General features: G+C 37.2%; 1 protein-coding gene across 3 annotated transcripts in view; it reads right to left on the reverse strand.

Annotated features, from left to right (window-relative positions):
* The window catches only part of mitfb (melanocyte inducing transcription factor b), a 76,170-nt gene that overhangs the window by 40,485 nt on the left and 7,723 nt on the right, over positions 1-27,962 (reverse strand). The window contains exon 1 of one of the 3 annotated variants that reach the window (XM_065286476.2): positions 1,829-1,924. The exons of the other annotated variants lie outside the window; for them this stretch is intronic. Within the exon in view, the coding sequence (XP_065142548.1) occupies positions 1,829-1,884 (56 nt within the window). The 5' untranslated portion in view covers positions 1,885-1,924. Of the gene's footprint in view, positions 1-1,828; positions 1,925-27,962 lie in introns of those variants that run through there. 3 annotated transcript variants of the gene reach the window in all.

Raw genomic sequence — 27,962 nt, forward strand, 5'->3', positions numbered from 1 at the left:
GATCCATAAAAATCACGGTTTAATGCTAAAACACTTCACAACCCTACTGCGGAGCAGTCACTTTCTGCAACCAGTTTGGCTCCGCCCACAAAAAACGTCATCTCTGTTTGCAAACACGAAATTGGTCTATATGTTTTTTAAACGCAGAACTCCTTGCAGGGATTCAGCTAATAGACGGTCACAAAAATCTTATCCATTCAGATTAGCTGTCATTTGTTACTACTACTTACTACTCATTTGTGATAAATAATCATTTTTTATTTGTGTTAAAATAATAATAGAAAATAATCAAAAGGAGAATTTTTGACCAAATTATAAAAAGCCATTGATGAATGTTTTTTAATGTAAAAAAATATTTTTAAGTTGAATTGTTTGATATTCTTGCTATATTGTGATACGGAAACATTCAGTAAATCTGTACTTTAAACCTGCAGCAAATCAGCACACAGTGCAGTTTGTAATCAGTCTACCAATCAATCTGTATTGCATAAACAAATTAGAGAAGAAGTCAAAAGAGCACAGAAAGAAGAAACACAGACACATTGGTTCAGGGTCAGCAGCGTCCGACTCGCGTGTCTTTCATGCATCATGCTTCCTCATTTTATAAACTGATCATGGTTTGTCTGGCATTACTGAATCATAACTTTGACAGCAAACTACAGCAAAGAGTCCATGACTGACTCACACAACTGCAGAAGAAGCCCAAAGGTGAAGCAGAATTTAGTTTCTGACTTCTAACCAAGAATACAAACATTGTACAATCACAGATGTGTGTATATCAGCTACTGTGAAAATAAAATAAATCAAATAAAATGCATTTCATCCAGGAGGATTATTCAGACATAATCATTAACATGGTTATTATATAAGTAGTTTGTGTCATTTTATTTTTCAGTATACTGTACTGCAGTGGTTCTCAAACTTTTTCAGCGTGCAGCCCCCCTTGTGTATTGTATGGTGCATCCCTTTGGAGCCCCCTGAAGAAAATGTATGACATAAAACATTGTAAAACTTACATTTTAATTAAACAAAAAATATTAAATTATACAAATTTATTGCTGTGGTTGAATGTATGATAAATTAATGTATTTTATAAAATGTCATAAATCAAGGGCCCCCTTGCTCCCAGTTTGAGAACCACTGCAATGTGCCGTTAACTGTAATGAATACATAACAGGTTAGGTTATGGTTTGACAGTGACACCTCAACACAGTGGAAGTGAGATAGGATCACTTTCATTTAAGAGTAAAACAAATTAAAATCATTTTAAAGCTTAAACCCAATAGCAGATCTATCAAGACAACTGAATCTCTACTGCTGAATTATCCACTCAAAGTACATTTTCAGCTGTCATTTAAAACAATGTGTGTGTGTGTGTGTGTTTGTCAAGTGAAACAATGAGTACACAGTCCCATGTGGCCACGCCCCTATCCCGGACACAACCCTAGCCAATCAAGAGCGGGAGGACGACCTCCTCCACTCACCTCCGAGCAGTACTCTACCTACTGTTAAACGAATATGCGCTCCTGACTTCAGATCAGTTGGTCCATGACAGTGCAAAAAAACATTTTATAACAAAAAAGAAAAGTTTTACCCTAGTGCATTCTTTGAAAAAACTTAGTATTTAATAACAAAACAGAAAAATTTAAAAACAGAGATATATAAAAACAGCATCAAGGACATTCTGACACTCACCTCACACTGACACATGAGTATTAATAGTCATGGTTATTTATAGTTCACCCAAACAAACAAACCGTACCTCCCTCACCCCAACACACAAGCAAAACACACGCACGCATGCACGCACACCTCCAAAGGTACTCACAAGCATTTGAAATGTAAAACACAGGGTCTCTGCACTTGGACACTCAGAGCCTCCATCTTTATTTCGAGTGCTGAAGGTGCACTGCGCGCCCTTGCACAGCTGCAGGAGTCACACTGATCCCACAGTGCTGGGATCACGGCCAAAGGGGAGGCACTAGAGACGGTGGGCAGACATGCACGCAGGCTAAACCATCTCACACGCAGATAAAAACTACGACAGCCACATGTAAATCTCTATGAATTATGAAAAGTTTAAGGGTCAGTTTTAAGCTTCACATTAAAAGTCAGGGAAATATTAAACATAATATAATCAAGATTATTACCAGAATTACTTTGCACTGTAGAAATTACTTTTAAAGCCATTAGGCAGATTTTTTATAAAGCTATTCATATTTATGATGTACTGTACACTAGAGGGCGCGCTTCTCTGTTACTTTAATGTCTCACCTTCAAACAGAGAGGTCATTACAGGAACTTTCTCCCAATCTCTCTCTCTCTCTCTCTCTCTCTCTCTCTCTCTCAGTCTATGACAGAGCATGTATGATAGCTTTCACAGTTTGAAACAAGATGCCAACAGTGAATACTACACATTAATTAGTGTAAACATATTATTTTTCATTTCTGTTTTATATTGACATTTATTTAGGGTTTTTTAATAGAAACCGATATAAAACCTTACTATATTGCATGCTTAATTGAGCGAGTGTCATCTAGTAACTTTTTAAAATTTTTATTTAATTTACTTATTCCAAATACAGTATACACTACAGAAATAGTACACGTAATGTATTATACTACAGTACTCCAAATACAATCATCATCTCATACTGCTGCTGAGAAACTTGCTGTCATGTTTGTCAGTGCTCTACTATATAATAGGACTCAGCATTTTAACTTGTTGCTTCCTTTATCCATAATTAAGTTTTCTTTATTTTCAGCACAAGCTTCTGAGGTCTGGACACAATCACACAAACTTGAGAAGTCACCGACTATAGTTAGATCAGATGTTAATCTCTCATAACCTCATTTTCAAATACAGTGTATACAGTCTACTCTGTCTGAAAGACCTTAAAGTGCCCAAAGCCGATATCTAGAGATCATGGGGTCTGGTAAAGAAACTGGAAAACAATTTGAAGTCAACATAAAAGATAGGGCTGGGTATTGGCAAGGGCGTCACAATACGATATGTAAAACGATACAATGTAACATGGTACGGTACAGTACAATGCGTGTTTTACAATACATTGCAATACTTCTTCTTTTTTTAACAAAAATGTAAAAAATAGAGCTAAAAAAATTTTTCTAAACTTTTTTTTAAAGCCAAAGTGCTTCCACACATCGGCTTAGCCATTTTCTCACTCCCGCTAACTTCTGAGACATTGGCCGAATGTCCGTATATGACAGACAACTGGACAGCGACAACTACAGCGGCGGAGGGGGTCGTTTGAGTCACACAGAGGGATTTGATGGGTTTTTAAAATATCGATAGCAGAGATTGAAATAGATACACTATCGTGGGAAAATGATCACGATAGTTGGCTGTATAGATATTTTTGCGCAGCCCTAATGAAAGAGTTTGCAAAGTCAGTTGGGCAATGTGACCATGTGGGTCTAGTAACATTATAATAGTGGCATTTTAAATATCTGCTCATTATGAGGACAATTTAATAATTATGTACAAACAGAGAATCGGCCAAACATATTGGCCAAGAAAATCGGCATTATATATCGGCTGCCCTGATATCTAAATCGAAAAAAAAATCAGTAGACCTCTAGTGAAGTAAGAAATGCTTAGGGTGTGTGTCACCTGTTGTTACTGTGAACAGGCATGAAGACTGCAGTCATATGAAGAAGTACACCATTAACCAAACATTACTAAATGCAGGGCTCTACACTAACGTTTTGCACTGGTTGCACTGGTAAGCCTAACTTTTTTTCTTAGGTGCACCAGCACAAAAGTTAGGTGCACCCAAATTTTTGACTGCATTGCATTTAACACCGCAGTTTTACAAGCGCCCATAGTGGTTAAATGTACAGAATATAAATTAACATGTATTTCATAATTTTCATGCTGCGATTCTTTTTTCCCTTTTAGCCTAATGCTAAAATCTATTTTCTAAAAATACTTTTATTACATTGCTTTGTTCCCATCATTCATTGTAGTTTTAATGTTGTGTGCAGGATTTGCCATTGCTGAAAAACTCAAAATAAGTAATATATATATATATATACACTGTAAAAAATCCAATTAATGAAATGTTGGACGGGCAAAAATATATAAGTTAAACCAATTTTTTTGTTTGAGCTAGTTGAGAAGACATATTATTTTAAGTCTAGATAAATTTCTGTTTAAAACATTAAATGAATGATTATATTAAAATCCAGTCAACATTCAGAATGGCTAATGTTGACTGAACTAATTAAGACAAATCAAGTAAATATGTGGACTTATGAAAGCTATGAACAAAATGCTCATAATATTACTGTTATTTGGTCACAAAATGTAATTGTAAGAGTTGTTCAGGCATGAATGTATGTGCTTAAAGTTTAAATATGCGGTCGGTTAATAAAGATAGCGTCTATTTAAAAATGTGCTCGGACACTTTCGGACGGAAATTAGCTCCATATGAGCTCCAGAAAATCACCGGCGCTTAAGCGCTCACACCCCGCCCAGCGCAGCCTCGCCTCGGCAAGCGCATCAGAAATCGAGCTGGCTGTGATATCTCTGTGGCGTTTAAACGTGATTTAATTCATTTTAATTTCTCATACTTAACAATGAAAGGGTTTTGTTTTAAATCATATTTTAGGATTGCACTTAATTGATATGGCTGTTGAGTGATGTTTCATATCTTTTACATTTGTTATAACCGGACTGCATGCGAATTTGAACTTCAGAGCTGAAGGAGCGGGTGGAGAAATAGTCCCAATATAATAACAATCTTAAATAAAACTTCTAAATATACCCGCGTGCGCGCGTGTGTGTATGTACAGTATGTGCGTGAGTTTTTAATTTAAAATGTCTTAACTCGGAAGGATCCGCACCTAACAGCCTGAATCACTTACTGATTCACATGACACAAGTCATCAGCCTCAAGTTCACGTCAGGTAAGTGTTTGTAAATAAATGTTAATTTTAGACTATATTAATTGGCAAAGTTGCAAATACTCGAGGTTTTTGTAAAGATATAAGTTATATAAAGGTGTGTTATGTTATGTGTCCGAGTTAAAGTGGAGCTATTAGATTACCGGACAGGGTTTATTACTCCGTCTTAATTATAATTGGGACATTTTTACAAACAAACCTTATAAAATACAATACTGGCGTGCATTTTGAGACAAAAGAATAGCACTCATATGTTAAGAGATGTCAGTATTTTAGTCAGTGATAAGTCCTGTTCGAGAAAACCGCCCAATAGTGTTTAATTCAATTACGTGTGATGTCTGAGGGAAATTTGGCAATTTTAGGGTATAAAGTCTTTCACCGTCAAGCTTTATTATATTAAACATGTATTCATGTATGTATGTGTGTATTTATATTCCTCTGTTTATCAAACCAGAGCGGTGATGATGTGAAGAGAGGCAGACCAGAGGGATACATGGCGAGAAGTTGTTCTCCTAAATGGCCCTTCAGATGTTCTGACTGACCTTGGAGTGCTTTTGGACTGTTTTATGCCCTCTATTTAGAGAAGACTTAATTCTGTATGTTCAGTCTGTATGATAAGTGAATAAAGCTTTTGTTTTTATGTGACTGAAGTTAATTATTTGTTAACAACACCAGCATAAATTATTTGATAAATAATTTTAAAAAGTTTATTAAAAATTCCCAAATAATAAATATTAATTGAAGTAACACATAAAACATTGAGTAAATACTTAAAATTTAATTGACAGAGTCTTTGCTGTAAGTTTTTAAAGATTCAACTGATTAAAACATTTTAGTTGAATGAACTATAAAGCTACTTGAGCAAACATACTTTTTTATATTTGAGTCAAGTTTGGGCCAACTAAAAAATATCAATCCAGAAACACTTTGGAGTCAGAAATTGAGTGAACGTAAAATTTCTGTGGAACTAGTTACTAAAAAATAATTCATTGAGCCAACAATTTATTTTTTACAGTGTATATATATATATATATATATATATATTGCGTTTTGTGTAGTTTTGTGTAGTTTTGTGCAGTTTTGTGCAGCCGTGAAGAGCCGTGTCATTAAAAGGGAAATATTTGGGGGGTACACAGGCAAGGCGTGTGGACCAGTCCACTTCACCTCTGTATCCGCCCCCGTTTTGCCGCTTTCTGCAAGTCTCCTATTGAAAAAGAACTAAACACTCACGGTTGCCGTGTACCGTGTGAAACGCCCATTATGAGGGAGGGAGGTGTCCGCCTTTCACTATCTGATTGGTTTAGACCACTGTGTATGCGTGTGTCTAATGTTCACCTATTGCTGAACCAGAAGACGGCGTTCAAGTTGCGGAGACTTTTTTCACTTGAACGACTGGTCGTACTGGTGCAACCTCAGATTTTTTTAAGTCGCACCATTGAAAAATTAGGTTGCACTTTCGAGCCCTGAAATGCATCCTTAAGAAAGTATTGTCAAATATTGTCAATTTTCATTTCATGTTGAGTTACTATGATAACAATGAAACAACCACCAATTTAAAACCAAATTCAAATCAACCTGTATTTTGTGCAGTACACGTTATTAAGAGCTGCAACAACTAATCAGTAAAATTAATAAAAATCGATTATGACAACGGATTTCATTATCAAAATTAGTTGGTCTGTGACGTCACATGCTCCCGCACCACCGTCGGTCAACATGCACAGGTGCTGTTTCTTCATACAGCGCAAGCTGCCTGCTCAAAGTCAGTCACTTTTTATTCATACAATGCAAGCTGTGCGCTCAAAGTCAGGTGCTGTTTCTTCATCCAGCATGAGCGAGCTGTGCGCTTATAATTAGTGATGCTCCGATCGATCGGCCGCAGATCGTAATCGGCCGATAACGGCATTAAATGACGCGATCAGCACTCGCTAAATTTGCCGATCTCATGAGCCGATTTTTCAGTTTACTTTTGTCATCATAGCGTTCCTGATGCGGCTGCAATTAGAGACCATTTTACACACACTGCATGAAAAGTGGAATTTTCGCCAGAATGTGGCACTGTAGATTGTTGTGAAACTCCAAGTATACGACTGCGCATGACAATTTGCAGCCAACACCGAAAACTGCCATAAGTTGTCAGAAGTTGACGTGGGTCTTGCTCTGAAGTTGTCCCCCCTTCCCCTAATTCTAGGGGAGGCTTTAACATGTAAATGAACATGCTGTGAGCTATACAAATGCAAATGAGGGTAGCAGCTGGGGGAGTTTTACTCAGGTGACATTCTGAGAGGTTTTAAACTTTGATTTTAATAAAATCTCTGGTATCAGTATAGCCAAATTACAAACTCTTAAATTGTAGCTTGAATTGATTTATTTTCAAAGTATGCTACACTGTTAACCCAGATATTGTCTTAATGATATAAACATTACTTAATATTTTGAGTTTTGGACATATACTTAAAAATATATTATACCCATAATCCTCTGTCCCTGAATATTATGATTATTTAAGCTTTTTTACAGAATTAAGAACTAATAAGAACTTTAACTACTTAAATATTTGTTAAAATGTCATAGAGGTTTTTTGCTCTAATATTATTCATGTTGTTTAGTTTTAAATGATAAATTACCATTTTTGTTAATGAAAGTCACCGTTCAGGTGATCAGTGTTTATTGACATAAACAGCACATTGTACTGTATTTTTCGCAGTTTTGTGTGTGTTTCAGTGGAGAATCAAGTTTATTCAATGACTGACTTATTCATGAGTTTTGTGTTATAATACCATTTATAACACTAAGAGAATTATAATTATAAATGAATTAAAAATAGAAAATCTTTCAACTCAGTTAACTAAGCGGAGATGTTGGACAGAGTAATTCAAAATCATCTTTAAGTTTAATGACAATCATTTATCAAAATATTTTCTTCATCATTTATCACAATATTTTTCCCTAATTTTTTTTAAACTATCCCTTTAAGTAGATTCAGTTTGTCCAGGCCAACAGTATATATGAATATCTCTGTATGTCATTAGCAATAACCAATGTTAGGTAAAAAAAAAGATACACAAAACAATTTATTTCAACAATTTTAATTGTTTTAACAGAGTTTTAATCAGGCTCAATTTGTGCATTCTATGCAAACAACATGTCAAACAACAAAATGTCTGTCTGGAAGGGAATGAAGCAAGGAAACTTGTGCAATTACATCACAGCTCAAATACTGTGCATAGTGGCATGACTACAGTTATTGAATTCACATACTGGTAATCCTGCCATACTTGTCCATCATATACATCTCCTAACACACCCTTTGGCATTTCCCGCTTTCGCCTTTCATCTAATTTCTCTTCAAATCCAAGTCTTTTAACAAGTCCTCCCAGAGACTGCACAACACTCTTGTATCAGTAAGAACGTATTGGATGGACATACTCTTCACTGCTCAAATATGTAGTTTTGCTTAGCAAGGCAGAGCCACATTTCTTCCTTAATGCAGACCTCTGCTGTGAGTGATTGTAGAATGGGATGTGACCACAAGTCCTGCAAACCTTTGTACCATCCCGTCTGAGCTCATAGGTTTCAGTAAGCATGTACACTGTCATACATTTTGGACAACCCACATACTGTAAGAAGTCGTCACGGAGGATACCAGTCAATTTCATCATGCCCAAAAGTTTCATTAACAAGTGTTCTGGTTTTCACTTCTGGCCTGATCACTTCCATGCTCCTCCCCATCTTGTATGTGAGGATAGGGTTCACTCTGCTCCTCAGCAAGGATTTCCCCCTCTTCATCCACATAGTCATCCTATGAAATTTTAAAGGACATATTTAAAACACATGCAATGCACATACTCAGCACCACCATTAGACCATTAGAGATGGAAAAGCCCATCGTTAATATGGCCATTTGAGATTGAAAAGTCCATCATGAATGTGGCCATTTGAGATTGAAAAGTCCATCATAAATGTGGCCATTTGAGATTGAAAAGCCCATTGTTAATATGGTCATTTGAGATTTAAAAAGAACATAATTAATATGTTCATTTCTCATCAATAGGGCCATTTAAGTATGAAAAGATTTGAAAACTGTAGTTGAAAAAGATCATGTGCATCTCAAACAGCTAGCTTTAGTGCAATGAACCAGTTAAGTACTTTGTGGGAACTTCATCCACTTCAACTTCATTTTAGGATTTTTTAATACTTTATAAAGTGTGTTTATACTTTAGTTGCTTTCATTAGTTAACTAACAGAAATTTAAGAGTGGAAAACAATCATGTGGGTGAAAATTGTTAGGTTTTCCCATTTCAGCTCTGGATTAGCATGTATTGAACTTTATACTAGTATATCCAAATGTAATTTCATGCTTACCACACAACAGGAGATGTCCAGGAAAAGACGAATGCTTTGGTCATCTGCTGTTTCGTCTGAAAAACAACAAACAGAAGATAACGTTATGCATTATAACGCGATATTCCTATTCAATTATAATTTACTATTAAAATAACAACAACAGTGATAATCAACCACATTTAACTCCAACGTTTTTGTTTAACTTGTTGATTTTATTTTACTTTACTTGTTGATATGTTTTAGTATTGTTTAAAATGATAACATACGTAAAGCAAGCCAAGCTTATATAAAAAATATGTATTTATGCTCACCGTTGTCTGAACTGAAATTCGCTGGGTGCGTTTCTTCAAATTCTTCAATCACTTCTTTTTCTGGGTCCTCGGAGTGCATTTCACTTTCACCAATCTCTCTAACTCCAGTAAAGTTATCTTCCGGGTCTTTACACATGACGGGACATCACTCACAGCGGATTCATGACTGGGTAGCAGCAGGCTCTGTACGTTATCTGACGTAGCCCTTTTGGATTTTTTTCTCCCAAACTCCATTTTTTAAATAGCGCTTTCTGTGGTCAAAATACTGTGTATGACACACTTCAGTGTTGCAATGTTTACAGAAGCGCCGAGGTCGTTTCTCAGTCTTGGGACTTACATCTTTCAACTGACAGCACACTGTGTTGATTTCACACAGAGCTTCCGGCACATCGCGTTTGTTGTTTATATCATACGCATGCGCACACGTCTCACAAGATTTTCCTTATATCAATAACCTCGCATGTGATTGGAGGAGCCCGACAGGCTTCTCGCCTTCGTCCAATCATGTGCGAGGTCATGGTCACGGCTCACACAGCAGTGTCGACAAGCGAAACAGACGTTTGGTTTGGTGTTTGTAACTCTCCAAGAAGAGCAGACGGGTGCACAATCCCAAGATTGCGGTAAGAATAATTTTATGTATAAGCATATTTTTTGAAGTAGCCCAAGCTGTGTGTTTTATAACTAAGAGGTGTTTTTTGTCTTGTAATTTACAGGAGGCAGTACGGCGTCTCTGAGGCACACTGCAGGCGCTATGAACCAGAGCAAAGGTAACGTTACGATTTAAAGAATATGTTTTTATTCTTGTATAAGGAAATAGATACGTTAATAGATCCGAGCTTAAACCCACACATTTTGTTTTCACAGACTAACGTCGCCTCATAACAAAGCCGTGACCTCCGATTTGCTTGGGGCTATTTCAGCAAGTCCAGATTTACTGCTGAGAATGACGACATTGTTTGTAAGTATAACTTCTAATGTTTTTCCTCATTTCTTGTTTAATTGTACCGTGACTCTTTTTATTAATACCAGTCTCATTTAATTGTTTTCCAGCTGCCCGTAAGACGTGTTATGAGTCGGTACGCCGGAGTTTCAGATACAAACAACCTGAACTCGCATCGCAGGCGGAAAATGCGAAAAGTTTAGCTCGGAGTCGATCCAGAAGAAAAATGGTAAGATTTATTATATTAGATCAGTTTTTTGTCAATGTGAGTATTTTTCAGGTCACTTATTGTCCTTATTGATTGTATTACAGTTGCTGGAAGCGAGACGAAGTGTGTTGGCTGAGGATGAGATGGACATTTGGAAGTGCGCCACCATAGATCTCATATCTGATGAGGAATACGGCATTGTTGGCGGGGTGTCTGGATGGATTGTGCGGCCACCGCCCTCTCGCAGCCTGGAACCCGAGCTCTGTGCCACGCTGCAATCCAGATTAGAGGCGATACCAAAGTACCGGGCAACTCACCATATACGCGTGAAAAAGTGACTTTTTTACAACGTTTTTGAGTTTTTTTTTTCAACACTTTGAAAAAGATTTTTAGGGATCTTTCCCGAACATCTTAGGCACTTTTTGACGTGTTTGGAGTACAATATAAGAGACATTATGCTGCTTTGTACATAGTTGTGTGTTTATAAATAAAGCTCTTTCTTTGAATAAACAGCTGTGTGTTTATAAATAAACCTCTTTGTTTTCTCTTATATTCCTTGATGTTGTGAATAATGTAGTACATAGCACAATGACATTAATATATAAAAAATGATAACATAAATTATTTATTATTATTATTATTATTTATTGGGGTTTACATTTATAATGAGCCAGGGTGCCCAATAACCCCCCTCTTTAGAGTAACGGCCCGACTTGAATTTACTCACTCGGTATTGGCTGAAGCCACTACTTTTAAACAAGAAAAATCCCTTGTGATTGGCTTGAAGCCATCTGCCAACCATTCACGGGGGATTTTACTTGTTTAAAAGTTGTGGCTTCAGCCAATACTGAGTGATTACTATGGAGCGAATTTTGTGCCATAATTTTACAAACAAATTTGGCATTTTGCAAACAAACTCAATCTGCTTTGCAAAGGGAAAACTTGACTCGCAAACTAACAGAAAAAACTTTGCAAATAATAAAGGCAATTTGAGAGAAAATGCAGAGGTGTTACAAATATGTACTGTGTTTTGTAAATATGACCATGATTTTTTCACAAATGTGACCATGATTTTCTCACAAATGGGACCATGATTTTCTCACAAATGTGACCATGATTTTCTCACAAATGTGACCATGATTTTCTCACAAATGGGACCATGATTTTCTCACAAACGGGACCATGATTTTCTCACAAATGTGACCATGCAATCCAAAACAGCAGATGGCGCTGTTTCAACCTTATTAGGCATTTTCAACTAGTCTCCCTGAAAAGCCCTGAATTTTAACTTACATATCACCCCGGACAGTGCCAGCAACTGAATGAAGACTAAATTAATTTTTCGTGGTTCATGTTGTTAATCTCTGCATTTATTGAAAGTGTTGATAATAATTAATGTCTGTTAATAGTAAACACATTCTGTGTGTAAAGACATTGAATTCCATCTGAATTCTATACATTTGCAATTGTCAATCCCTATACCCCGTCTGATTCTCTAAATTCTCTTCTTTTGGTGATAAGAAACTCACCATCACTGGACTGTTTTAAGTGATCCTTAAAGACTTATCCTTTTAAAATAGCTTACTATTCCAAAATGATTATTACTAACTTGTTTACTTTTGTATGTGTATGTTCCTGAGAATCTCATATATTATGGTGCTTTGAGTTTTAGAAAGTGCATTATAAATAAAATTTATTATATCCCCTGCAGAAAAATAACAGCTAATACCAGCCTATGCTGGTTGACTGGTTTAACCCTCTGGGGTCTAAGAGGTTTTTAGGGCCCTGGAGAAGTTTTGACCTGCACTGACATTTGTGCTTTTTTCAGTTGCTTAAAAACATAATAATGGCAAAAGTCTTATAACACTGCATTCAGCACAAACTGGGCTACTATATTATATGATTAACATGTATGTACATGTTTGTATTTTTGAGAGAAAAATGTTTATGCGTGGTTTTTGAAAAAGAAAAAAATTAAGTGACTGATATAAGTCCACAAAACTCATTCTAAACATGTTTTCCTAAAACTTTTCAAAGCAGGATCTAGTAGTCTAGAGTTTTTTCTTTAAAATGATGTGAAAATCATTCTGCTTACTCCTTCACATAACACAATATATTGATTTACAATTTCAAAGGCACTTTTTGGTTAGGAAGGCAATATGCAAGGAGGCTGGAAGCTCTTGAATAATCTGTGATTGACAATACACTGCTGAAGAACAATACACTTGCATAATGAGCCTTTAGGCAGGAATGTGAAGATGCCATTATTGTTAAGGGTTTGTTTGTGAAAGCAAGACAAAAGAAATGCCTTCACATGCATGATCCTGCATTAAATAAACTTATTGTGCAGAGATATACGCGAATAAACTGGGTTTTAGATGTGTTTAGATGCGTCTTAATACAAAGTGCGTCAAATATGATTGTGTGTTTGTGTATGCGTTTGGCCGTTGATCACGTCTGACGGAAGCACAAAGAAAACATAAGCGCATGGAGATAACTTTTATTTACTAGGCGAGAGTAACCAAGTAGATGTGATGTTTGCAATCGTCTTTTATAAGAATACCAAAAAGCGCGTCAAATGAGGCATCGTGTCTTTGTGTGTGCATTTGTACATCGCGTCACACCGTCGAAGCACACACACTTGCATCTTTTATAAGAACACCACAAAGTGCGTCAAATATGAGGCATCGTATGTTTGTGTGTGAGTTTGGACATCGCGTCACACAGACGAAGCACACACACTTGCATCTTTTATAAGAACACCACAAAGTGCGTCAAATATGAAGCATCGTGTGTTTGTGTGTGCATTTGGACATTGCGTCACACAGACGAAGCACACACACTTGCATCTTAAGAATACCACAAAGCGCGTCAAAAATGAGGCATCGTGTGTGTGTGAGTTTGAACATCGATCCCATCACACTGACGAAGCACACACACTCGCGTCTGTCTGGAGATTTAGGCGCGAGTAAACAGTTATGTGGTGTGTGCAATCGCATCTTTTATAATGATACCACAAAGCGCTTCAAATATGAGGCATTGTGTGTTTGTGTGTGCGTTTGGACGTCGATCGAGTCACACTCGCGTCTGGAGATAACTTTAGTTACAGTCACTAGTAAACAAGTAGATGTCATGTTTCCAGCACTCGGATTAAAACTCAACACAGCAGTGAATGCTTGCAGAGACGGAATGTCCATTGACTGTGGGGTTGATTAATGAATATGGATGATCTCTGCTCTTCTCTTCAATGGAGCGGGGCGTGGCTCATTATAGATAATGAAGCAACAGAAGAAATACGGTACATCTCTCTCTTCTAATACAGTTAACAACGAATTACAATATTTGTTTTCGATTTCACTTACATCATTTAAAAGCAGACATTCGAAGCATTATGTAGACATTTATCTTTTGTTTGTATGACAAGTATTCGTTAAGTTACAGTTCATTTTTCTGACCTGTTTCTGAAAGGACTTCACTTAGGGAGAGAGAACAAAACGCGCATCATGTTTATTTTCTTAATTTTGCGAAAAGCACAACATTCTGTTTTTATTGGGAGTGGACAGAAAAAAACTAGACAATTTAACGTTTTAAATGATGTATAAATCATATATGTATGTCCAAAATCAGCAGAGTTATCTAAGTCTCTTTGGGGAGTGATTGAAAAATAAAGAGTTTGCGGCGCCCGCGCCGCAGCCGACCCCAGAGTGTTAAGATGGTGTTCCAGCCTGGTTTTAGCTTAAGCTAGTATTAGAAGGATTTTTGCTTTTATACTGTAGCTGGTCAGGCTGATCACACCAGCCCAAACCAGCTTGACTAGGCTGGAAGCTTTGCCAGCTTGGCTATTGTGAAAGAAGCTGGTTTAAACTGGTCCTCCTAGCCTGACAAGATAAGACCAACTTTAAAAGGATTAACATTTTATAGAAGTTTATCTTGTTCAGAGTGCTCAAATGACTATGATCCTCGTTGGTTGGTTACTGTTGCTTGAATTGGCCACTCTGTCCAGACAAACGATGTTGGGTTTATTATGTCCCTACCACACTCTTTCTCCAAAGAGTTTCATTTATTATCCTGCATCTTTTGATAAGCATTGTAAGTTGAATTCATTGTCTTGACACACAGAATGTGTTTACTATTAACAAACATTTATTATTATTAACACTTACAATAAAATCAGTGAGATTAACAGAATGAAGCCCGACAAATGAAATGTCTTTATTCAGTTGCTGCCACTCTCAGGGGTGATATGTATGTTAAAATTCAGGGCTTTTCCCCTGGGCTTTTTTCCAATGCCTGAAAAAGTTGAAACAGCGCCATCTGCTGTTCTGGATTGCATGGTCCCATTTGTGAGAAAATCATGGTCCCATTTGTGAGAAAATCATGGTCCCATTTGTGAGAAAATCATGGTCACATTTGTGAGAAAATCATGGTCCCATTTGTGAGAAAATCATGGTCACATTTGTGAAAAAATCATGGTCACATTTACAAAACACAGTACATATTTGTAACACATCTGCATTTTCTCTCAAATTGCCTTTATTATTTGCAAAGCGTTTTCTGTTTGTTTGCGAGTCAAGTTTTCCCTTTGCAAAGCAGATTGAGTTTGTTTGCAAAATGTTGTATTTGTTTGTAAAATTTTGGCACAAAATTCGCTCCATAGATTACATTCAAGTGGGCCGTTACTCTAGTTTTGCTGCTATTCACATGCTAATTAGGCCAGAGACGCTCTAACTAGCCGGCAGAGATTTCGCTGCTATTCATATGCTAATTAGAGGCATCGCACCCGCGCGGGGCTCTCCACCTACGTCATGGTTCGTTTATGACGATTTGTGACACAGACAAACGCGAAGCTCGCTGCTGGTAAATTGAGGAAAGCTGCCGAAAATTCGGGAGATTTTCGGGAGCCTACAGGCGCTTACGGGGACGAAAATCCCACTTTTCATGCAGTGACAGTGTGAGCATTTTGTAACCCATTGCTCATGTGTGACATGCAGATTTGTATTTCCCTCTCTGCCTTTACAGAGATATGCGTATTTTCTATGAGGACGCGCAACACACACATCTCTGCTACAAATGAACAGCGTATACAACACATATCTATCACGGACAATTGCATCCGAAAGTTTATTACTTGCATTGGTTTTAAAGTTTTGAAGGTTTAAACTTCCATTTTCCTCACAGCTACTCTTGTTTGCGGACACCCGCCGCACGCATACACAGCAGCCGGTCATCAGTGCACGTGAAGAGAACGATCTCTCCCACGTCTTAAAGCTACAGTATCCTAATTCATCTCTCAATAAAATTACTCTCTGCTCATCGGTGAAAAACTGTTGTACTTCATACGAATGCATGTATATTTAATTCATACAGTAAAGACTGTGAAGTGTTTTATTTTAATTACTTTTAACAGACATAAACCTTTTTAAAGGCATATTACATTTCTCTTTGCAAGAAGAAATATTTGTTGTGCTTATTTATTTGATTCTCTATTAAAACAATAATATACCTAATTTATAGTTAGTTTAATTTCTACAAATGGTGTAAACTCTGCTAGATTATAGATAAAAGATTCCCATGCACTGCCATTCTGTGATCGGCACTGATCGGCGATCGGCAGATCATGATCCTGGTGATCGGTAATCGGTGATCGGCCCCAAAAATGCTGATCGGAGCATCTCTACTTATAATTAAAGTCAAGTGCTGTTTCTTAATACAGCGCAAGCTCACTTTTACTTCATACAACGCAAAAAAATTGTGTTGAGGAAGTGGAGGAAATGACGTATGCCGTAAAGCAGTCGAATTTTTAGTTTTTTTGTGCTCTGGTTACTACCCGAAACCCTAAGTTTTAAAGTACAAGTAAAAGCGATACAGACCCCGTCAGGCTATGGTAGACATGTCATTCAACCTTAAAGTCGATGTACTATCACAAGGGTCTTGAAAATTTATTATGAAGGTTGAAAAATTACATGGTGTCGCTTTCATTTAAATTTTGACATTTAAAGATGTTTTACTATTTAAAAGCTGCACACATTTTTTTTATTAAATATTTAAATATTAAATATTCTACATTTACATTTACATTTTGTCATTTAGCAGACGCTTTTGTCCAAAGCGTCTTACAAGTGAGGTAAACAAAAGAAGCAATTATGGCAACATAAGAACAGCAATACATAAGTGCACTGGAAATAGTCTCATCAAGTCCAACACAATATACATAGCCAAGGGTACGTAAGTAATTTTTTTTTTTAGATAAAGAGGAAGGTAAATAGAGAAAGAGATAAAGAGAAGGGTAACTAAAGAAAGATAGTAAATCTGTAATTGGGAAGTTAGGTAATGGTGGAAGAGATGGGTTTTTAGCCGAGTCTTAAAGACAGCTACAGTGTCAGCAGATCGTGTCATGACCGGCAGATCATTCCACAGTTGTGGGACAGTTCCTGAGAAGGTACGCGTTAGTGTTTTCTTCCCCTTTTGAGATGGTACCACAAGCCGTCGCTCGGTGGCAGAGCGCAGTGATCGAGAGGGTACATAAGGCTCTATAAGCAAGCGAAGGTAATGGGGTGCTGACCCAGTGGTGGTTTTAAAGGCCAGGAGCAGAGCCTTAAATTTGATGCGGGCTGCTATAGGAAGCCAGTGTAACTTGACAAAGAGAGGAGTGACGTGCGCCCTCTTTGGCTCATTGAAGACCACTCTTGCCGCTCCGTTCTGAATCATCTGTAGGGGTTTGGTCGTGCAGGCTGGAAGTCCTGCCAGTAGGGCATTGCAGTAGTCCAGCCTGGACAGGACAAGAGCTTGGACCAGGACCTGCGTAGCATGCTCATCTAGGAAAGGTCTAATTTTCCTAATATTGTAGAGGATGAATCTACAAGAGCGAGCGGTGCTGGCAACATGCTCCGTGAAGCTAAGCCGATCATCAATGACCACTCCCAGGTTTTTGGCCATCTTGGAAGGCGTGATGGTCGAGGAACCTAGCTGAATGGAAAAGTTGTGCTGAATCTTTGGTTCAGATGATATGACAAGCAGTTCTGTCTTCGCAAGGTTAAGCTGGAGATGGTGATCCTTCATCCAGAGTGAGATGTCCTGCAGTCATGCCGAGATGCGGGCTGAAACCGTAGGATCATCAGGGTGGAACGACAAGTGGAGTTGAGTGTCGTCTGCGTAGCAGTGGTAGGAAAAGCCATGTTTCCGAATGACAGAGCCCAGGGATGTCATGTATATCGAAAAGAGCAGCGGTCCAGCACAGAGCCTTGAGGGACCCCGGTATCAAGACGTTGGGGTTCGGAGACGTCACCTCTCCAGGATACCCGAAATGACCTATCTGAGAGGTACGACTTGAACCATAGAAGCGCTGTGTCAGTGACACCCATAGACATGAGAGTCGACAGGAGGATGCGGTGATTGACCGTGTCAAAAGCTGCAGATAGATCCAGTAAGATCAGCACAGATGATTTGGAGGCTGCTCTTGCCTGCTTTAGGGCCTCAATGACTGAGAGCAGCGCAGTCTCAGTGGAGTGACCACTTTTGAATCCAGACTGATTGCTATCCAGGAGGTTATTTTGTGTGAAGAAAGTGGAGAGCTGGTTGAACACAATGCGTTCGAGAGTCTTGGAAATGAAGGGAAGAAGAGAAACGGGTCTGTAGTTCTCTAGCATAGCAGGATTGAGAGTGGGTTTCTTCAGCAGCGGGGTTATCCGGGCCTCTTTAAATGCTACAGGGAAGGTGCCAGTGGAAAGGGATGAATTGACAATGTGAGTGAGAGCAGGGATAACAGACGGAGAGATGGCCTGGAGGAGATGGGTGGGTATGGGATCTTGCGGGCAGGTAGTCGGATGATTAGAAGCCAAGACCTTGGAAACATCTGCTTCGGATAGGAGAGAGAAGGAGGGAAGGGAGCATGTCTCAGGGATTTGAGAATGTGCAAGAAGCGGCGGTTCGGAGAACTGACTGCTAATAGTTTTCGTTTTCTTCACAAAGAAGGAAGCAAAATCATCAGCCGTTAGGTCGGATGAAGGTGGAGGGGCAGGGGGAAGGTGCCCAAAATCAAAAATATTATATTAGTACAAAAAACGTATTATTATTAATATTATTATTATGAGTTTGATGTTAACAAAAATTCAAATGATCCAAACACTGACCATTTAATCAGAACCAATTAATTTGTCTATCTCTACAGCAAATCTTTTTGATACTAAAGTAAACATGTGTGCAACGACTGATTTAAAAAATGTTTAAACAGAGGTTTTGTAACCAACTAGCCAACTACTCTTAAGGTAAGAAATTCCCAGAAGAGTTAGGGTAACCCACCCTAACTCACACCATGTGATTAAGGACACTAAATATTGGTCATAAACCGGAGTGCACATAACTGGTGCGCTGGTGTGATTAAAACAAAAAATGTGCATCAGACACTGCTCTACAAGGCTCTTTTGGGTTGTTTGCTTGCACCTCTAAAGCAGGAGTACGATCCGCACCTTGAATATTAGACATTTTAACACAAAATGCCCTGATTAGTAAAAGTATTTTACACATTAAATAAATATAAGCAGTTAAGAATAAATTGTGTGTGTAACAATATATTGGATCTGTGCATATAAAGTCACAGTATACCCAGCATTTTTAGAGTATAAACCTGATGCATTTTTTAACTTCTTACACTCTGAGGCTATTTTGGGGATTTTCGCCTGGATTTGGCCTACCCAATTTCAAAAGCTTCCCATACCCACATGCAGACGTGTACTTACAAAAGTTTGGTATCATTTTACAGGAAACCCTTTGAGATTACATAAAACACTGTTGAAAGTGCTAAACATGGTTGTATGTGTTGTAAGTACTCTAATAAACACAAAAATAATTAGGCGCTTTTTGATGTTTTTTTTCTAAAGTCTGTATTTAAAAGTGTATAACTCTGGCCCTGAGTGGAAATGAAATCTGCAGACAGTTTTATTGGATTTCAGCTTACAGAGGAAAAAGGAATTTTTTCTCTATCATAATAAATGCAAAAGTTATTTTACTCTAACCGAATGGAGGAATAATACCCTTTTTGTATTTAGGTTCTGTCTAAAAATATTTGAAGTGTCCCCATTACCACATACAGTGGAATAAATGCAATATCTTTATATCATTTTACAGAAAACTCTTTGAAGTTACATAAAAAGCTGCTGTTTGTGACAAATATTGTTATTTATGTTGTTTTTCATATGATGAAACACCAAATTGTCTTTTTTTGTGTTGTAAACACTGTCTTTGAAAGTGAGGTTTTCAAACTTTTTGTGTGTGTGGACCACAATTTGTAATCAAGAATTTTCACGGACCACCTCATAATACTTATTATAAAATATGTCTACACAAAGTCCTGAATTACTCTGCACATCTAAATAGTCTTACTAGCACTAAAACTATAACTGGTCATCACATCAGTATAACAGGTTTCTTAACCTTATATCATAATTATTTATATACATATTCTTAAGTGTTGGGAAAGTTCACTTTCTACATGAACTAGTTCAGTTCATAGTTCATATTTGAAAATGTTGAACTAGGTCACAGTTCCAAAAATGAACTAATTTATAGTTATTTTTTCCCATATTATTTTTTTTTAATGATTGCCATTATAGCCCATATAGAACCACCACAGACAGCAATTATTTGATCAGTTTTAACACTGAAGCTAAATGCGTCAGATTTCATCTTCATGTCCAACTTTAAATCCTTATCCAACCAGGGTTTACATTAGCATTGACTGTCTTTTAATTTTTGTATTTGCTTGCACATACCTTGAAAGCCTAGCCGGGTGACGAGGGTCGCACCCCGGGCGAGAAGCGCTGCGACGCATTGCGTGTATGACAATTCGCATGTATTGCACACCACACGTGCACGGTAAATAGCGTGAGCTTAGTCAAAGTCTATTTCAAGATCCGGAATATGCGTCAGCAGCCTATGTTAATCGTTAACGATTTAGGACAAATGTGATGTTATTTAATGTTAAACTATTTGAGTGGCGCGGCAAAAAAAAAAAAAAGGAATTTCAGCAGCGTCTGTGTTGTTGTGATGACTGGTGAACACTGAGTGGTGGGTGTTTTTTCCGCTACACATTAAGGCCTGTTTACAATGTGTTTTAGTTGGGTTTTCGCCTGGAAGAATATACAAATCTGGCACCCTACTGAACGACGTTAAACTGAGAGAGCGTGCCGTTCACAGGCACCACAATGAATGAGTTCACAGTAACGTTTATTAGGCAGCAGTACACGTTCGCCCAAAATATGAACTATTAAAATATACATATTCTTATTTTGCCTTTACACGGACCACCACAGTTTGGGAATGGCCGCTCTAGCAGACTGCAGACAGCAGTCTGGTTGTTAGCAGCAGCAGACAGTAAACACCCAAAAAAAGAATGAACTCTTTAGCATGTCGAATTCAAAAGATATATTTTTTAATGAAAGGTGTGAAAATACATTTTTCATATAAAAATACTTTGTTTTGTTTTGCACATATAATAAATAGCAAGGGATTAATTATGCAAACAACCAAAGAAAATGCTGGGAATGGACTCATTTTTTTAGAGTAGGACCTAAGATAAAAGATGGTGTAGCATTTGTGGCTATCTGTGCTATCTGAGGCGGTTCATGCTCAAGTTTCACATACGTTTACAAATGACAATTTTTTACCTCATTATTCATTTGAGGATTGTTGGATATGTGATGATAATAGAACAAAAATAACAATGAAATAAGATGGAGCCTTATTCCTGAGAGTGAGAGCTTTCATTTGATATAAGACTTGCCCATGTTTGCCATTTTATTTATGTGCATCATCATCTACCAAAAATATGGTGAAGAGAGTAGTCAGGAGATTAGTGATGATGACAGCATGTAGGATGTCTGTGCTATAAATAGTGTGAGTACCAAACAACATCTCCAGGTGCTCCTTTGAGAACCAGGACAAAAATGTTATGTGCACCCTTGGTCATAAATGTGCACTGCTTTGAGTTATGATCATTTAAACAATTAGTTCTGTTCTGATATGTCAGCTACTGTATAACTCTGATGTGATCATTTTCTGAGCAAATAAATCAACTGCATGGAGATCTGAGGTCAAATAACAGGGCCTCATTTATCAACATTGCGTAGAAAATGTTGTATATTTTAACAAAATGATTTTTAGTATGTGTGCAAGTACAAAAAAATCAGTATGTATCAAACGTCCGCACGTGGTTCGTACGCACATCAGTAAGTAATACCTGCTGATAAATCCCATGTGTTTTTAAGCACCATGCTCGTGCATGTTCATGGTCATTTGCATTCCAAATTGCCTCCAATGAACCATATATGGTGACAACACCTTCCTTTCTAAGTCACGTGGTTGTACTTTTTACCTCACCGCAATAATGGCAAAGAGAGCGAAAAAGAGGAACTTTACAGACAAAGAAATTGAGTTACTGGTGGATGAGGTTGAATCCTTATAACACACTTAGTGCTGGAGGGATGACTAACGAAATAAAAATCTGCACGGGACATGTTACCAGTGCGGTTAATTCTATTGGGTATGAGGAGAGAACACTTCCAGATATAAAAAAGTGGTTTGACATAAAATTATCAGCCAAAAAAACATCACAGCACACCGACGTGAAATCAGTTAAACTAGAGGAGGACAGACAACGACAGAACTTTACACCTTGAACAGCCGCATATTAACCAGCATCATCGGTGCGACCTTTAAAAACGCGCTCCCGGCCGAATGGATGATTCGCCAAGTCTTCCAATAATGCAAGATAAGCAATTGCAGTGTGTAAAGCATTTTTCGTAGCTTTCATTTATAGGGGTTGACACCAATTTGACGACAAATCACAAATAAATCATTAACTTCAACACTGGTTTTCTGTTACTATATTGACACAAATCATTTTTAACACCTGCTTGTGGATAATAAATACACACTTCTTTACACACTGGAGATGATCCTATGTAGTATCGCTATACTACCACTAGATTCTGAGCGTAAGCATGCTCTGAGGTGTGCGTATATTTACACACATTTCCACGTATAAGTGCATTTTGATAAATTCCACACTTTGCTTAAAACTGTTCTCAAGTACACGTCATGAACATTTCTGTTTGTACGCAGGCTTGATAAATGAGGCCCCAGGATTTAGTTCCCATTTCAGATACATTTTTAATATAGTATATTATTTTTTCAAAGTTTTTTTTTAAGCACGTAAATAGCATTAATGTTTAAAGTCATCATGGAATTGAAATTTAAAACTAAATTTTTTAATGGAATATTGTAGTGTTTTTATAAATGACTTCTCATTGGACTTGAATATTAAAAAAATAATAATAATGTGCTGAGCAGTGTTACTCAAAAATGTTTATTTATTACTCATTAGTCCTTTCAAAAGTAATATTATTACTTTACTTATTCAGGGTTCCTACACCTTAGTTAACTTTAAATTCAAGGACCTTTCAAGGACTTTCCAGGTCCAATACCCTCAAATTCAAGGACTAAATGTGGGGACACATTTCAAGTGAGAGCAAGGTTACATCGTGTTACCTTTTAAGATACATTGTTACAGTTCCCTTATGAGGGAACTCGCGCTGTGTCACTGCTGTGACACTTTGGGGACGCCTCCAGGGGTAAGTGTGTCTGAATGTGTATATAAAATTCAACCAATGGTGAGGCTTAACGACAAAGACAGGGTGACACGAGAGCCAGGAAGTATTTCGCTATCTGAAATACTGCCAAAAACGGCGGTACAGGAGCGTAGGAAGTATGGCGAGAAAGACACAGCGTCTCGTTCCCATATCAGGAAACAACAGTTACATACGTAACCCGAGATGTTTTCATGTGTCAAACACAACTATGCAAAAAGCATTTTAGTATGAATCACCATTCGCATACAGAAGATATAAGCATTTAAAGCGAACAGTTTAGCACGTGTGCTTAAAAAGTCTAGAATTTATTTTTTTTACAGGGTGGACAGAGGGGTATGGGATCGGCAAAGGATCTCGAGGCGCCGGAAGTGCGTCTGCACCATATGTCCGAGCACTGTCCACTACACCATCGGCTCAGACAAGTCTAGAATTTTATGATATTATCCTACACTACACAGGGAATAATATGGATTTTTTTTCCAGAAAACTTCTTGCATAAAATAGATTCAAGCACTTCCAATGACCTGTATCCATGCATGTATTTTTTCAAAAACTTCCCAGGGCCTTGAATTTTTTCCCCAGATTCACAAACTTTCAAGGATTTAAAGGACCTGTGGGAACCCTGCTTATTACTCCCAACCAACAGTAATGAGTTACACTACATTTCCATTACACCCCAAAAATTGGTAAATGAATAAATTACAGGTAAATTACCAGCTCCAACTATTTTTTAAACAACTTGTGTAATAAAGCAGTAAGATGTATACTAAAATCTGCAACAGGGCTCAAGCTAATTAACCAACCAAACATATTGACAGAATGTATTGGCATGGCTTCCTGCATTGGTGACATTGTGACAAAGTAACAAAAACAATTTCTGGATGGTAACTGCAATATTATTACAAAAAACATTTAGTAATTGGTTGCACTAGTTACCAGGGAAAGTAATATTATTACAGTAATTAATTACTGCCCAACACTGGTGCCGAGACAATCTTTAATCAAAACTGCTAATCTACTCCCCTCCTCAAAACAGTCTCTCTTCACTTTGTGTCACAAGGAATGGCGTACAGCGGGGCTATCGAAGACTTGTTTCTGCCCTGAAAAAGATTCTGGTAATTAGCCAGCCCAGTCTCCTGAAGATGCGTACAAATAGCACGAAGTGTAAAACTCGTGCAATACATACGCCAAATTCCACTTTGGCGTGCATATGATACGCCAGTCCTTCCCATTCACTTAAACGGCAAGTCTTTTTTTGTCGTTTTATTTATTGGTTTCTCAATTTTTTTGCTATTTTTTACCATTTTCGCTTGGGTTTAGGGTTAGAACAACTTTTTGTTATATAAAAATGACATCCTAACCCAAACCCCAACTCTAACCCCAACTCCAAGCGACCATGGCTTAAATACGGACAAAAACATGGAGAAACCTGTATATTAAATAACCTCCTTAAGCAAATCTAAAATCTAACCCTAAACCCAAAAGAAAATGGTTTAAAAAAACAGAAAAAAATTGAATGGGAAGGACTGGCGTATCATATGCACCCCAAAGTGGAATTTGGCGTATGTATTGCACGAGTTTTACACTTCGTGCTGTTTATACGCATCTTCAGGAGACTGTACTGAATTAGCAGTTAGCAACATGGCCCAACTTCCAACAATCCAATCAGTTATCAACAGACGAAATCAAGTGCCGCTATAGTACATCATGTTATGGAAACGAAGACCATTACTACTTCCATTTCATTGTAATATTAAGCACCTTGGCACAACACACCAACAATTAGATTACCATAAAATTACTTTAAGCAGGAAAACAGGGATAATATTTACTCTGAATCAAATGCACCTTTTTGATTTTTTAAGTCTTTGAAATGAAAAGATTAAACTCCTACCTCTCGACTTGACACTGACTGTAGATTTGTGTTCCAGTACTGACTGCTTCTCTTCACATTTAACACTGCGTTTATTCTTGCACTTGAATGATACCACCAATGAGTCAAACTCTTAACTTGTTTTCTTCAATTGTTTAACACTGAACTTTATTCAGCCCTGCTGGAAACACTGACGCACTCACACTTCACAGAATGATGTGACAAGGAGGAAACATTTTAGGAGAGCGAACGAAACTGTGGGATTTCATTTAAAAACATTGTTCTCTACTGATTCACTGATTCATCACCTATTTCAGATTTCCTGCTACTATTCTATTAATCTATTAAGATTATTTTTACCATTAAATAATCACTAATTTATATAAATAAATAAATAAACCACTAAATCAATAAATAAAAAGAATTGCAAAACAAGTCTGTGTTATTGTTTCCCTGTCCCTGTTAAAACACTTGTATAAAGAAGCTAAATAGCTCAAAAAATGCTTTTGAGGAATGTTTAAAATAACAGTACAAAATTAAATTTGGCTAAAAATGTATACATTCACCTAAATCATCCTTATATGAAATATACAGCAAACCACAGGTTATTCCTTTTGATTTCTAAGACAACTGTAACATCGTTTAAGGTTTTCAGTAAGTAACTCATTTAAGACAGCTACCCTTTTAAAAATAAATCAGCTCAATTAATTATTAAATGACTTTCTGAACTAGTTTTTGGATGTACTGTAAATGCAGTTTAAATGTAATAAAGTGATTTTGTCACATCAGAAAACAACTAGTTACTAAAGAACCTAAATTATTTGTAAACAAGCCGAGCCACTATGCCAGTACCGAGACATGTAGTAAGTTACTTCCTAACACTTCAGACATACATCAACTAAACTAATGGATAATTAACGTTAACATATAAGATGACCTATAAACAAACAATATATGACAACAGCAATAATGCTTAAAGACAAACTGGCAGCAATTTTCCTGTGTATGAAATACTTTTGTTTACATCAGGCTAGATGTTTAAGTTTCCCAAATTCCCATGCAGCACTGGTTGTTTTCCTCACACATCCTTACACAATTTCCGCTTTGCATTCAAAGCATTTCATAATCACTATGCTTCAGCTCCACTACGGGTTTAACATTTCCCGCTCCCTCCCTGCTCCTTCTTGACATCTTGCTCCATGTTCGCTCCATGAAAAAAATGTGCGCCTAATGATTATAATATTACCAGGCTTTGACTCATTATGTTTAAAGTTCAGTTCAAATTAAAACTTAAAAACACGTTGCAATAAATACATGGTTTTAAAGAATAACATTCCTTTTTCTTTGTGTACACACATCCTTACACATATCCGTACAATTTTGTCTGTATTATCTTTGTCCCCCTCATATGCTCTTGAGCAATTTTATGTTTATTGTTCCCCCCAACTCAAAGATGAGATTTAGGCCCATGGTTGCATGAGTTGTGCTCAACATGGAGTGGTAGTGGAGTGCTCCCAGAGTGAGACAAAACCACAACACTCCAACTTTCAAAACTCCAATCCTAGCTCCAGGTAAAATGACACCGCTCCACTTCACTAACATACTCTGATCCCAGCTCACTTTCTTTGAGCAGAAGATAACTTGTAGACTTTTACTGTCTCAGTTTCATGTATTTTGTGGAATATCTACACAATTTGATCATCTCGGAAAAAACAGCTTTTTTATGCAGGTAACAGACATGCATGTATAGCTCCTATTTTTAATAGAAAAATTCACTTTTAAGATGATGTTTTAGTAATACATTTAATAATACATTAAAAAACAGTAAAATGTAATAAAAAAAAATCCAACAGCAATAGTATAAGTTAAACTACTATACTAAAAGGATGAAAAATTTCTCTCCTCCCCTTACACCAGCAGTTCTCAAAGATTTCGACGTGCCGAAGCAAACTTAATATTTGAATTACACAAATCATATTAAATGATACAATGTAGTCCTGTTGGTTAGTAGCCTTATTCTTCTGTAAAAAAAATCTGTAGAAATTACAGTATTACTGGGTATTACTGGCCAGTAACTTAATGTAGATTTTACATTTATGTTATTTACTGGCAACAGTTTGTTCAAATACACATGAAACATTTTCAGTCTTTATCTTCTACAGTAAGTTACCAGCAACCAGCTGCATAATTACAGCAAAAACATTTTACAGTGAAATTCATATGAAATTGTTATCACTGTACTTTTTTTTTGAAAACTGCACTTATTGTGAATAAATGTCTGAATGTCTGAATCTAATTTTGGGAATTTGGGGAGGGGAAAAAACAGGAAGTCTTAAAATCTGACTCAGGAGTTACAGTGTCGACCACCTAAAAATACACTTCACTATTCCAGTGTCTTGCGTCAAACACCCAACCGCAATGGCCTTCAAATTGACAAAACGATGAAAAGTCAAACCTTACACAACCTTATCTGTAAACTTATGGTGATTTAAGGCCAGATCATCAGTCTCCACCCTTATCTAGGAGCAGAACTAGAAACACCTTAACCACCTTACTGAAATATAAGACCGCTTCTGAATGACAACCCAGGATTTAAGAAAATTAAATAAATACAAAGAGTGTCTCAGACTGCGTACCGTACCCGAGGACGTTTCACCTTGTTTGACCCTCAAAGTATTGTTAGAATAGCTAGTGTGAGTGTACTGTACCA

This window comes from Paramisgurnus dabryanus, chromosome 21, assembly GCF_030506205.2.
Source record: "Paramisgurnus dabryanus chromosome 21, PD_genome_1.1, whole genome shotgun sequence".
In the NCBI taxonomy this organism is placed as follows: domain Eukaryota; kingdom Metazoa; phylum Chordata; class Actinopteri; order Cypriniformes; family Cobitidae; genus Paramisgurnus; species Paramisgurnus dabryanus.